The sequence below is a fragment of the Leopardus geoffroyi genome, chromosome B3 (genome assembly GCF_018350155.1).
Source record: "Leopardus geoffroyi isolate Oge1 chromosome B3, O.geoffroyi_Oge1_pat1.0, whole genome shotgun sequence".
In the NCBI taxonomy this organism is placed as follows: Eukaryota; Metazoa; Chordata; class Mammalia; order Carnivora; family Felidae; genus Leopardus; species Leopardus geoffroyi.
The window spans coordinates 3,911,753-3,926,408 of record NC_059337.1 but is presented as its reverse complement, the minus strand read 5'-3'; the positions used below and the strand labels follow the sequence as shown (position 1 = coordinate 3,926,408).

The window sequence follows — 14,656 nt, the reverse complement described above, 5'->3', positions numbered from 1 at the left end:
TACATCATCTCATTTTATTCTTACTCAGTCCTCAGTAAGGCAGTGTCTCCATTTTACAGACAAAACTGAAGTGAAGATCACAAGACAGACTCCTCCCTCTTAAGCCAAATTTTCAGAGGTCTTTTAGCAGCTCAGGACAGGAATCGTTCACTTATCTTTCCGTCATCAAAGGACGTTCATTTAAACAAATCTACGGATAGCTGAGGTTCATACCTCTAGAGGTCAAACACTCATGTATTTGCTGATAATGGTGTCTTGTTATTCTGGGTATCTTTTAACCTTTTATTATTATTTCCAAATTAGCAAAATGCCCACAGACGATCACTGGGGCTTTGGAGGAATAAACAATTTAATAATATCTTAAATGACCCCTGTTATGTGCTTTTGGGTATTTAGGTCCAATGTTCTCTCAAAACACTATCAGTCCAATACTGCCTCCTCCCAGTTTGCTGCTGCTAACTGCCAGATCACTAGATAGATCAGCTTCATAGAACTGCGAATAAAGCATACGATTCTCAGTGAAGGCCTGCGCAGTTCTTGTTGAACTATCCGGGAGATTCTACATATCAACTCTAGGCCCCTGTTGTGGCTCCTCAGAGACCCTGCACGGACTGTCCAGTTCCCAACCACACGCAGGAAAGTCGAGGGGAGAAGCATGGCATTAAGAACAACTGCATTTGAGAGATACTAAAGACGTTACAATGCTTATTACACGTATATTCCTGGGCCCCAAGTCCTAAAACAGGAAAACCTGTTAACATCTTTCAGAACCTTCTATGCCCCGGGAGTCCACAAAGAAGGGAGGCTCTACCCTCCGGCTTTCCAGTTCCTCTCCTTTCATTCCCGTGTCCGTAGTCACCACCCAAGGTGAACCGCTAGCCCCTCACCTCCCCGCAGCCTCTCGCCACAACCAAACACCGGCGCTCCCCTCATAGCATCACCGAGCTTACAACTATCCCAGGTGGAGGCTGCTCGTGCTCATCCTCCTCCATAGCTCAACCTTGACAGTGAAGGCTGCTGTGTTTCAGGATTACACCGTTTCAAAATACCATATTCTTTTTTTCTGGGGCGCCTGGGGGGCTCAGTCGGTTAAGTGTCTGACTCTTGATTTCGGCTCAGGTCGTGATCTCACAGCTCCACGAGTTCGAGCCCCATTGGACTCCGCACTGACAGCACGGAGCCTGCTTGGGATTCTGTTTCTCCCTCTCTCTCCCTGCCCTTCCCCTCCTCTTTCTCTCCCCAAAATAAATAAACTTAAAAAATATATATATTTTTTCCAAAAACCTCCTTTTAGAGACTCAAGTCAACATTCTGTATTACCCTTATACTATTTAGCTTAAAGTTACGTGCCACACTTTGTGAAGAGCACAAGGAATTAAAAACCAAGTAAGGCACAATCACTTACAGTCGGGGGGAAAGGGATGAACAAAAGGAAGAGAGAAAATGAACATTTGTTGAGTGCCTGCCATGGGACAGGTGCCAGTTCATGTAATCCTCCCACAAGGAAGGCAGGTGCTGTTACCCGCATTTAGAAGACGAAGAAACACAAAAGCTGTCTAACATCAACACCCCCTTTCTGCACCGTCTGCCTCCAGTGCTAGACTGTCATGCCCACCAGGTGAGCACCGTTTTATCTGTGTGGCCTCAGGAAGAGATGGCTTGGGTCTGGGCCTGTGCCACCACCTGCCAGCCATGTGACTTTAAACAAACTACCATCAGTGGTGCTCCCTTCTGAAAAAGAGAGGAGAGTGACAGTCTCCCCTTCATAACGTGCGCATGAGGATTAGTAGAAATTATAATACGTGAGGTGTTTTAAATAGTGCCTGACAAATACTTAGCCTCAGCAAACGTTAGCTATTTATTTTCACGTTGCTTCATTATTTTATGTCCGTTATTTTCCTCTGTTTTAGAAGATCTCCTTGCTGTTGTCTTCCGGCCCTTCTGTTTTTCTTCCCAGCAATCACATGCTCACATTTCTAAGAATTCTTGCTTCCTAGTTGTCCTTTTTCACCTCCACAGCATCATGTCTGTTTTATGGATGCAAAAATGTTAAGTCTCCAAGATGCTATTAACCAATGTTTTTAAGGTTCCTTTCCATTTCCTGAATGATCTACTTCCTCCAGGATCATCTGTTTCCGTCTTTGTCGTTCATGTTCTCATTTTCCTCACATGTCAAATGCCCAGTGGTTGCCTCCAGTGTGGAATTCTAGTAGCAGGCTTTCTCTGTGTCTGTAGATGGGCCTGTTTTCCAGCTAAAACCATCCCCCAAATGAACAGGCCAGCTGAGCGCTCTGCAAGTGGGGGCTTGCCGACCGGCACCTTGCATGGGAGTGGGAAAGGAGCAGGGGCAGGGGCCGCCTCACGCCATTACTCTAGGGTCCCTGAGCTGTCCCAGGCAGTTTGCTCCGTTCATTTAAAGAAGAGCCTGTCCCGAGGTCATCATCGGCAGTTAGTCTGCAAGAGCTGGCCAAGGATGTAGTCTGTAAGCCAGTTTTAAATTTGACTCCCACGTTATAGCTCACCTTCTCATTTCCCCCCATCCTCACTACCCACCTGGGCCTCGAGGGCCTCGAACTGGGCCTCGAAATGCGCGGGGGCTGAGCCAGGGAAGGCAGCGCCCACCCCCGCAGCCCCCAGGCTCTGGACTCTGGGCTCCAGTCATCTGCTTGCTTTCATTACCAGCACACTTTCAACTGCTCTGCCCCTCTTCCACACTGTTGGCTTCCAATCCATTTCCCTTCCTCTCTTTCCATGAAGGGATTTATTCTCTTTTGTATTTTCTTACAGTCACTTGAACTGGGAGAGAGATAAAAGGCTGACTGCAAGCTCAGTTCCCCTCTTGAATTAGAAACCTATGACGTTTTAATTTTAAGGGCAAGGTAGGAAGAATCTTTACGTCTATCTGCTTTAATTTTTTTTTTTCAGGCAAAAATTACTAGAGTTACAAAATAAAGAACTGAAATGTGGGGCCTTTATTACCATTTGCCTCTGTATGTGAGTAGATTCAAACTTCAGGACACAAGTACATGGCTCTGTAAGCATCTACAAGTGGGGGCTTTGACATCTGCAAAAGCCCCCTAGAGAAATTTCTACTTGAGGGACGATCTAAAAGATGACCAGAGGGCGGGAAGAACACGCCAGCAACGAGAGAGAATTGCGGTTTTAGACTATTCTATTTGAGACACACACACACCCCGTTCAATTTGCTTTTATTAAGTTACAATTTGGTATTACACCTTCGGCTTACATCAAGGAATATTTTAAAGAAACATGTATATCCAAAAACGCGGATTAAGGACACTGTTCATTTCAGTAAAGCCTTCTTTATGAGGAAACCTCGCCAGGAATTTTTTCACTCGTCTGATTATCAGACAGAGCTGTGCATCCCTAAGCAGGTGGTTTGTCTGCAACCTGACAAATACTATGTATGAATTATAACTGACCAGCTAGGTTTCTTGTTTTGCATTAGCTGCTAAAACAATTAAGGTGAAATCTGTAGTTTCCCGATAGCATGCATTTTTGTGTTAGCTTCATCTTGGCTTTATTTATCTTTGTGTTTTTTGGTAAGACGTTCTAAATTCTTTCTGTTGCATGTAAACAACAAGAAAAGGAACTCTATGCTTCTTGTATTTCCCCCCAACATCTTTCCTACAATACCAGGCACAGTGTAGGCACACGGCTAACCCTTAATATTTACCTATTACCTGACTAGACAACTCCATACAAGCTTCTATGTAACACAGCAAAGGAATCATTTTCATTTCTAATGAGAAAATAGGCTATTTAAAAATCCAGGAACTATCTTGGTTCATATTTTACTTACATGTTTTCTTACATTCTATTTAATTATTAAAATTGCTAGAATATGAAAATAAGCCAAGCCTTACAAAATATAATTACAAATTAATGATATTACCACAATTCTTTTTATTTTAAAATGAACATTTCAGCCCTCATTTACTACCTTTAAGGACAAAGCCCTCCCAAAGACTAAAGGTTTTCCCAAAAGAGAAAACTCAGTATTTAAGCAAAAGTTTTTAAAAGTGATGGGGAAAATATGATTTTAAATTAGAAAAATTATAAGATTTTTATTATTTGATTATAAATAAGAAAAATTATAAGATCGCGCATACAAAACTTTGTATCACCACTGACTCATTCATTTTACTCAAAAACATTTACTGAGGGACTATAATACCAAGCACTGGGATAGGTCTGAGAAATACAAACCTGGGTAAGACAGCCCTGCCCGCAGAAAGCTTACGGTTTGGTAATGAAATGATTAAAGAGTAGCGTCACAATTACAACAGAATTATTTATCAGGCACAGTGTGATAACTAATCTCTAAAGATAGCCCGAATCCATCATGCCTTCTATTATCCATGGCCTTATATAGATCTGTCCCATAATAACCTGAGCTGGCCCTGTGTGATTCCCTTTAACCAACAGAATGTGGCAGAAGGGACACGGTCCCCGTCCGCGGCCTCCCCTCGGAGGATGTCTGGCGGCTTCTGCTTCTGTATTCTCAGAAGCCTGGAGCTGATATCCAAGAAGTCGAGATCTCCGGCTGGAAAGATCAGCTGGAGAAGCCACGCAGGGAGGAGAAAGGCTCAGTCACCCCAGACTCTGCCTCACACCTCCAGGGGACTCCAGCTCCACTGCCATAGGACTATGACTGCAGGGGGACCCAAAGGAGACGTCACAGAACCACACAGCTGACCTCAGTCAACCTGCACAACTGTGAAAGATAATAAAACTAGACTTAAGCCGCTAAATGCTGGAGTGTTTTGCTCTACAGCAATAGATACTAAACTTGCTATGAGAGACATTAGAGGAGGCAGTGCTCAATTCTGCCTTCGGGTGGGATTATGTTTTACAGAAGAGGTAAAGCCTATGTGAAGTCCATCTGAAGTGCAGTGATTGTGGAGACCTTCTAGCAGACAGGCTGAGAAGTACAAAGGCCTCAGAAGGTAGGCATTAAAGGGGCGCCTGGGGGGCTCAGTCGGCTGAGTGTCCGACTCTCGATCTCGGCTCCGTCATGATCTCACGGTTCATGAGATCGAGCCCTGCGCTGAACTCCGAGATGACACTGTAGAGCCTGCTTGGGATTCTCTTTCTCTCTTTCTCTCCCTCTCTCTGTCTCTCTCCTTCCCTCCCTCCCTCTCTCTCTCTCTCTTTCCCCCCTGTACTTCCCCCTCCCACCCCAAAATAAATGAATAAACATTAAAAAAAGAAAAAAAAGAGGGGTGCCTGGGTGGCTGAGTTGGTTGGGCGTCCAATTTCGGCTTAGGTCATGATCTCACTGCTTGTGGGTTCGAGCCCCGCATCGGGCTCTGTGCTGAAGGCTCGGAGCCTGGAGCCTGCTTCAGATTCTGTGTCTCCCTCTCTCTCTTCCCTTCCCCCACTCACTCTCTCTCTCTGTGTCAAAAATAAACATTAAAAAAAAAAAAAGAAGGCAGGCATTAAAATAAGAAATGAGAGGCAATTAGAGTCGGGGCACTGAGTAGTGGAAAGAGGAAAGGGAAGATACAGAGACCAAGTCACAAAGGTCTTGTGTGTCCCCTAAGGTGCTGACACTTCATCCTGCAGGCAAAAAGTCAAAGACTCAGGGGAATTACATGAGACTATATGGACATTACAGAGATAACCCTGTTAACAATGTAGAAAGTGAAGACAGCTTAGACTAAAGGCATGGTCTGGTTGAAGCAATGCAGGAAAAAAAAATTAGGAGGAGGAAGTGGAACCCTCAGGAATGGTCCAAAAAGGATGAGAAACAGGTGGGGCAGACTGGAACCAAACCACAGCTTGGAGTCAAGCCCACTGAAGTCACTTCCCAACTGACCCACAGAGTGAGAATATTCATGGGCAGGAATGTTTTTGAAGTCCCCCAACACCCTAGGGTGCGTTATAGCATTACTGTGGCAAAAGCTGGCTGATAAAAGAGTGTAATAATAGGAGTGTCTGCTCTGGGAGCCTGGCTGGCTCTGTCGGCAGAGCACGTGACTCTCGATCTCGGGGCTGTCAGTTCAAGACCCACTTTGGGTGCAGAGATTATTAAAAATAAAATCTAAAAAAAATAAAGAGTACCCGCTCAAAGACTGTGGGAATTTAAGTGCACATAAGGTACTCAGCAACAGTAAGTGGCACGGTAAACACTCACTAAATGTCACACTATTCTTATCATTTCCATGTTCACCTGCATGGGTACTAGACATTCATTTGTGAATGTGCGGCTGGAAGTGGGATTCTAAAACCGAGTGGAAGTCTGGCAACATAGCTGGGGGAGTATATAAGGCCAGGAGTTAACAGAAAGGACGAGGGCAGCTGAAGACAGAATCCGGTCACCACTCCGTTTCTGTTCCTTTCCGCCACACAACTCCTTGAGAGAGCTGTTGAGAGCAGCCATCTCCAGTTCCTCACCTCCTATTTTCTCCCCAACCTATTCTAATCCAGCTGCTAAAACCACTCTTGCCAGGGTTATCAACAGCCTCCGTTTTGTCAAAACCAATAATCGATTCGATATCCTCATTTCACCCACATCTCAGCAGCATTTAACAAGGCTGACCAGGGGCGCCTGGGTGGCGCAGTCGGTTAAGCGTCCGACTTCAGCCAGGTCACGATCTCGCGGTCCGGGAGTTCGAGCCCCGCGTCGGGCTCTGGGCTGATGGCTCAGAGCCTGGAGCCTGTTTCCGATTCTGTGTCTCCCTCTCTCTCTGTCCCTCCCCCGTTCATGCTCTGTCTCTCTCTGTCCCAAAAATAAATAAACGTTGAAAAAAAAAATTTAAAAAAAAAAAAAAAAAAAAAAAAACAAGGCTGACCACTCTCTCTTTATCGAAAGGCTTTCTGCAACTTGAGTTTCAAGATATCCTGCTCCTTGCTTTCCAGTCTAACTCCACTGGCAGCGGTCCCTTGGCCTCATTTTACTCTCCCCCCTGCTACGTCTCTCTAGGTTGGAGGCTCCCCGGGCTCATCTTCATACCTGTCTTCACAACCCGCATTCCCTCCCTACGTAACCTCATTTGGGTTCATGGTTTAAAGACCAGTCATTCACTCTTAGCTTTCAGATTTATGTTCACCAAGAAGCTCTTACCCAAACTCCGGGTTCGTATTTCTGGCTGTACTCTTGCCCTCCTTGGATTTCTTAGAAATCTTCCTGGTTCTACCTTCAAAATACAGTTGACCCTTGAACAACACAGGAATCAGGGGCGTGGCCTCCACTCCCCATTCCCCTCCCTCCCTGTAGTCAAAAACCTCCATATAACTTTTGACTACCCCCAAAACTTTACTAATAGCCTACTGTTGACCTGAAAACTTACTGATAACATATAAACAATTAACACATATTTAGTATATGCATTATATACTATATTCTTACAATTGAGGAAGCTAGAGAAAAGAAAATATTATCAAGGAAACCGTAAGAGAAGAGAAAATACATTTACAGTACCGTACTTTACTTGTTTAAAAAAAAAAAATCTGGGGCGCCTGGGTGGCTCAGTCTGTTAAGTGTCTGACTTCGGCTCAGGTCATGATCTCACGGTTGGTGGGTTCAAGCCCCGCATCGGGCTCTGTGCTGAACGCTTACTCAGAGCCTGAAGCCTGCTTTGGATTCTGTGTCTCCTTCTCTCTCTGCCCCTCCTCCACTTGTGCTCTGTTTCACTGTCTCAAAAATTAATAAATGTAAAAAAAAAAAAAAATCTGTGTACAAGTGGGCCCACGTAGTTTAAACTCATATTGTTCAAAAGTCAATCACGTATCTGCAGCCTGACCACTTCTCCCACCTATCCCCACCACCCTGGTATAACCCTCCACCATATGTCTTGCCTGGACTACTGCAAAAGCCTCTTAGTTTAACTCTCTGCTGCCCATTTTACTCCCTCTGCAGTCTAATCCCCGAACAACTGCCAGAATGAGTTTCTAAAAACGTAAATCAGATCACATCACTTCCTACTGAAAACTCTCCAAAGGCTTCCTTCCTAGCACATACCCACGTCCTTCCCTGGCTATACAGCCCTGCACGACCTTGTCCAGCCTATCCTCCTGACCTCATCTTCCACCACTTTCCCCCTTATTCACTCCGTTCAAACAGCACCGGTTGACCCTTGCAATTCCTGCAACAGGAAAAATCTAGGGCCTTGAACACGCTCTGCCTTGCTTAGAATGCTCCTTCCCTCACGGCTTGATCATTTTTCCTCAGCACACTTATCAGTACTTGACATTACATCTTTGTTTCTCCTTACTAGATTATGAAGTACTTGAGGGCAGTGACTTTTTCTTCTTCACTGCTGCACCCAACATCTAAAACACCAACTGGTGCAGGGAGGCACACAGCATTTCTCAAATGAACAATTGAAGAACATCACTTAAAGGTCAGGCAGATCAAAACAAGTAGTTTCTTATAAGGTTAACTGATTCAATTTGTAAACGTAATAAAAATAGGCCAAGCTAACCTGTTGTCCCCACTCAGCAAGTACTATGGGACACCTGTTTGTCACACAACAACAAGCAAGGACGGCATCTATGTTTCACAGGTGGCCAATACCTTCCAGTCCAGATATCATTTCACAATAGAACAAGACTGGAATCGGGGCACCTGGGTGGCTCAGTCGGCCAAGCGTCTGACTTCAGCTCAAGTCATGATCTCACGGTTCGCGGGTTCCAGCCCCATGTCGGGCTCCCGTGCTGACAGCTCAGAGCCTGGAACCTGCTTCAGATTCTATGTCTCCCTCTCTCTCTGACCCTCCCCAGCTCATGCTCTCTCTCTCTCTCAAAAATGAGTAAACATTGAAAAAAAAAAAGAACAAGACTGGAATTTGAAGGACAAATACCATAACCACACTGAAAAGAGGAAAATTTCAAAGACTTTACAGTTAATTCACTTATTTTCTGTTGATAGGAAAGGACTAACGGCTTCAGTAAAAATACGAGCTAATAAGCATTTTTCCCTCTACATTCTTATTTACCGATCTCTATTTTTTTAAAGGAAAAAACTCCTCGGCAATATTTTTAGAGCAGGGGCTCTCAGATTTAGCTGGTATTAGTATGTCGGAGAGTATTAAAAGGGCTCTCAAGGTCCCACCTCCAAACATCACAATATTTTAGAGAAGGAGGAAGGGATCTCGAATTTCACAAGTACTCAAGGAGATTATAATGAGGTAGACCAACAAATCACTCTAAGATACTTATAAACGAGCTACAACAATCCTCTCATCAAGTTCAAACCAAAATCCAAAATGACCCAGACCTAGGTTTTTAGCTAATTTTTCTCTCTCTCTTCATAACTGTAATTTAACTAAATTGCAGAAAACATGGGAAACAAAGGAAAAAAGAAGAAAAAAAAGCATTACCATTTTACCGGTCCAATACAACTTTGGTTAGCATTTTGTTATGCTTCCTTCCATCCATGTCACTATGTATATGTTTGTTCTATTACTTTTCAGTTTTATTCACCGTGCGCAGTTTTCAGGGCTATTTATTACACGCGTTTCTCGTGTTCACATAACCTAGTCTTCATCAGTACCATGCTCAGTGGCATTAATTCCATCTCATGCACCCAACGTTGTTTATCTAACCATTTCCTCCAGCTGACTACTTCCATACTACTATAAATAATCCAGCTGTAAATATTTTTGTACACATTTTTCAGTACTTCAATACTTCGTAGTGGGGGAGGGAATCTGTAGTGCCAAACTGTTTTACCATCTTCGTCACAGAGGGCTTCTCCAATATATATATTTTTTTAATTTATTTTTGAGAGAGGGGGAGACTCAGAATCCGAAGCAGGTTCCAGCCTCTGAGCTCCCAGCATGGAGCCCTACGCGGGGCTCGAACTCACAAATGTTGAGAACATGACCTGAGCTGAAGTCAGACGCTTAACAGATTGGGCCACCCAGGCGCCCCTAATATTATCTTTAAAATACTAGGAATTTAGTATTCGCTTCGCGTTTAATTTTCACTTCTTTAATTACTGAGGTTAAACATTCTTTGTCAATTAGTTGTAATCTTTTCTTTACCTAAGTTATCTATCCTGCCCTTTACCATTTGTTTATGGGATCTTGCTATTTCTTTTCTACTCGTTTTAGCTTTGTACTCAGTTTCCTACTGATCTTCCCGGTTGAGCTGTGAGCCTTTTGTGGGCTATTTATCGTTCACTGACCTCTTTTTTTTTTTTTTGCCTCAGTACCACCCAAGACTCTGCTCCTTTCCGAAGAACCCACTGTGGTCAGGCAGCTAAAACCATCTACATATAATAAAATACACATGGTCTTCCCTAGGAGTTTGCTGTTACCTCCGCCAGTCACTGGACTTTTCTGGGCCCCGGTCCCATTTGTAAAAGTGTGGAAAACAACACCTCCTTAACTGGACTTCTGCGAATAAAGGCTATTAACGTCAAACGATAACGTTATCCAATATTAACGTTATCCAATATTAATATCCAAAATTAACCAGAAGTCGATGTATTATCGACTGAAATAGGCAAAAAAGGAAACTCTAACACCCGCGGCTGGATTTGGTTTTTAAGCAAATGTGACGTTGTCTGCAGAAACGCCGAGCCAGGTAAAGCCACACCTACTTGTTTTGGCATTCCCTTTCCTGGGTCCCGACAACTAATACACACACAAACGAAAAAGGAGTCAGAATTTAAAACAAACCAACCAACAGGGGGAAAAAAAAAAGCCGTCGGTCCGCCAAGTCTTCTCACCTCTTCCCCTCTCCCCCAACAACAACAAAAAAAAACCCTAAAACTTTGCAAACTGGCCATCAAGACAACCTGGTCCACACCCGTTCCACGCCCGTTCTCTAGTCCCGAAGGTCGGGTGACAAGGCCGGACTGGAAAGGAAAAGCGCTCGCTGAGCGGACGCAGACTGAGACCGTGACCCCGACGACCGGCGGTCGGCCGTGCGGCCGGCAGAGGGGGAAGGGGACCCGCCGCGCGTCCCTGACCGGGGAGGAAACTGAGGCCGCGGGGGAGGCTCGCGCGCAGGGGCAGGCCGGGCGCCTGCCGCTCACCTCAGCAGCGCCAGGAATGCGGCGGGCTCCACGTCGGGCAGCTCGATCTCGGCCGACGTGGTGGCCATGCCGCCGTTGAACATGGCGTCGAAGACGGCGCTGCCGGCCGCCAGCACGAAGCGGTGCGCGGGGATGCGCTGCGGGCCCCCGGCGGCCGCGCCGCCGCGGCCCTTGCCCAGCACGAAGCGCACATCGCTCAGCAACTCCGAGTTGAAGAGGAAGGCGAAGCGCTCCTTCAGCGACGCCTTAGTCGCCTGCCAGTTGTACAGTGGCTCCCGCTGCAGGGGGAGCAGGGGCCCCAGAGAGGACGGCGGCGGCGGAGGAGGAGGAGGCGGAGGCCCCGCGGCGCCCGGCTCCGCCTCGGCTCCAGAGACCTGCTCGCCCGCAGCGGCCGGCCCGAGAGAGGCCATCCTCCAGCGGCGCGGCTCCTCGGGCTAGGCAGAGAGCTCCCGCCGCCCAGCCGCCATCGCCGAGGCCGCCCCCGGAGGCCGGCGCCGCCTCGGTGCCTTCCGGGAAAGGCGCTTCCGGCGTCCGGGTGCCTCCCCGGCCCCGCCCCCGCCCCGCTCCGCCCCGCCCGCAGCGGCCCGGAGCGCGTGCCCGCCACGCGGGGATGCGGGGGCGCGCACGGCCGCCCGAGCGGGGCCGCGCGGATCCGCGTACCGCGCTGCTGGAAGGTCACCCTGCTCACCTTGTGCGAGCCCCGCGCTTGCAAGCCCCGCGCCTCCTCCGGCCCGCGGCCAGTCCTTCTCTCGGACCCCTCCTCACCAGCCGCGGCGCTTCCCACGTGTACTAGGGGCAGGTCTCTAGGCTGTCCCTCTTGGAGTTTCCTGCCTGCGTGGTGGGGGACGGGGGCAAGGCCCGGGCCAAGGCCCAGGGAGCACGTTGGAGGGGACGACAGGATTCCCCTGGGCTCCCTTTTCCCCATCAGTGTCCTAGTCACCACTCCGGAGGGGAGCGGAGCTTTCGACCCCTTCTGTGTCCAGCAGCCCACATGCGTCCTGTCTTCTGCCTCTGTTTTTTCCAGTATCACTGTGGACTCATGGAATTCTTTTTGAATATGTTACAATCCGTTGCTAAAAATTAACAATATTTTAAATCTCCAGGGGTGCCTGGGTGGCTCAGTTGGTTAAGCCTCTGACTCTTGGTTGGGGGTCAGGTGGTAATCTCACTATTCATAGGCTCAAGCCCTAAGTAGGACTTCACGTCACGGGGGGGCCTGCTTGGGATTCTCTCTCCCTCTGTCTGTCTGTCTCTCTCTCCGCCCCTTCCCCCCAAAATAAAGAAATAAACCTAAAAAAAAAATAGATCTCAAAAAAAACTCTCAAATGTATCAGAGCAAAACTAATAGAGACCACATTATCTGGTACCGAGCAATGATAATAATTTAATAGAAAATATGAGGACGCTGCATATCAAGACTTATGGAACGCAATCAAACCTGAGTTCAAGGCTAAAGTATAGCCAAAAACACTCCCTTTGCCAAACTGGAAATGATAAAATTAAATGAAGTAGGGGACTCTGGAAGGTGGCAGAGAAGGAAGCAGGAATCTGTCTCCCCTCCTAGACAGCAGCAGCTGGCAGGATCTGTCTGATGTGGCTATTTTGGAGCTCTGGAGCCTGTTGAAGGCCTGTAACGTCTAGGGGAAGACTTGGACAAGAAAACTTGCTGTTAATTTCCACCAATGTCAGCTCTTTGCACAGAAGGAGCTACCATGCCTCATCCTCAACCACATGGAAGGCAGATGTACACATGTTCATGGAGCAGGTGGGCACTATGGTGGGCAAAAGGAAATTGTCCTCCAAATATCTGGGCCCTAGGCGCTGATTCCTGCTAGTAACCAGTGTCCAAAGAGGCAGGTGGCATTGTTGTTGCACTTACCCCTTTGTTGCAAGTATCTCCACCCTCCAGCTAAAATGACTTCCCAGGTATTTAAAGGGTCAGCACCCAATTCACCCTCCTTCATTTTTTTTTTTTTTACCTTTTCCCTTTTGGCAGCCAGACATTAGAGACTAGTACAATTGAAACAAAAACAAAAAAACAAAAGTGTGCAATGGGGCAAATTAGAAAATGACCATCCATACCCAAGGAAAGGCTGAGAGATGACCTGGGAAGACATTAAGTTTACACCCCAGGCTGATCCTGGCACAGAGACAATAATCCTACAGCAACCAAAAAACAAAACAACAAAAAACAGCAAACGCTGGGGAAGCGGGAGAATCTGATTTCCAGAGTCATCACATTACTAGATTCAAATATCCAAGTGTTCAACAAAAAGTCACAAGGCATACAAAGAAATAGGAAAGTATGGTCCATTCAAAGGGAAAAAATAAACAGAAACAGTCCTTGAAAAAGACCTAATGGCAGATATACTAGATGAACTTTAAAACAACTGCTTTAACGTTGTTCAGGGAACTTAAGGAAGATGTGGAAGAGACCAAGAAAACTATGTGTGAACATGGTCGGACATGTAAATAGATAGAAACGCAATGGACATGTAAATAAAGAGATAGAAAGCTTAAAAAGAAAGAAAGAAACAAACAAAATTCTGGAGCTGAAAAAAGTATAACAAAGTATAACAATCAAAGTGAAACATGCACTAGGGGGATTCAAAGGCAGAATTGAGCAGACGGAAGAAAGAGTCTGCAAACTTGAAGATCAGACAATAGAAATTATTGAGGCAGAGAACAGAAAGAAGAAACTTAGAGGAAAAACAAACAGAGCCTAAGGGAGCTACTGGACATCATAAAATAGATCATCCTACACATCATGGGGGGCCTGGAAGACAAGAGGCCGGGGAGAGAGAGAAAGGGGCAGAGAGAATATTTGAAGAAATAATAGTTGAAAACTTAACAAAGCAAAAACTAATAGGATTGAAGGGAGAAACAGATCTACAAAGAACAGTTGAAGATTTATTGAAGATCCCGCTCACAATAATGGATAGAACAACCAGACAGAAGATAAATAAGGAACTAGAGGGCTTCATACAATAAACCGTCACATTCTTGGCACACATTCTTGCCAAGGGCACATGGGACATTTTCCAGGATAGACCACAGATTAAGTGCCAGTAGATTTAAATAGATGGCATACAAAAGATCTTCATGGGCCACAAAGGGATGAAATTAGGAATCATTAACAAAAGGAGAACTGAAGGGGTGCCTGGGTGGCTCAGTTGGTTAAGCATCTGACTCTTGATCTCAGCTCAGGTCTCCATCTCAGGGTCATGAGTTCAAGGCCCACATTGGGCTTCACGCTGGGTATGGAGCCTACAAAAAAAAAAAAAAAAAAAAAAAAAAAAAGGAGGGGCGCCTGGGTGGCTCAGTCAGTTGAGTGACCGACTTCGGCTCAGGTCATGATCTCGTGGTTTGTGAGTTGGAGCCCCGCATCGGGCTCTGTGCTGACAGCTCAGAGCCTGGAGCCTGGTTCTGATTCTGTGTCTCCCTCGCTCTCTACCCCTCCCCCACTCATGTTCTGTCTCTCTCTGTCTCAGAAATAAATAAACATTTACATTTAATTTTTTTTTTCAACGTTTATTTATTTTTGGGACAGAGAGAGACAGAGCATGAACGGGGGAGGGGCAGAGAGAGAGGGAGACACAGAATCGGAAACAGGCTCCAGGCTCTGAGCCGTCAGCCCAGAGCCCG

General features: G+C 46.3%; 1 protein-coding gene across 1 annotated transcript in view; it reads right to left on the bottom strand.

Annotated features, from left to right (window-relative positions):
• The window catches only part of BTBD1 (BTB domain containing 1), a 42,102-nt gene extending 30,556 nt beyond the window's left edge, over nucleotides 1-11,546 (bottom strand). Inside the window, exon 1 of the mRNA XM_045448602.1 lies at nucleotides 11,012-11,546. Within this exon, the coding sequence (XP_045304558.1) occupies nucleotides 11,012-11,421 (410 nt within the window). The 5' untranslated portion in view covers nucleotides 11,422-11,546. The remainder of the gene's footprint in view (nucleotides 1-11,011) is intronic.
• Nucleotides 11,547-14,656: the final 3,110 nt, after the last annotated feature.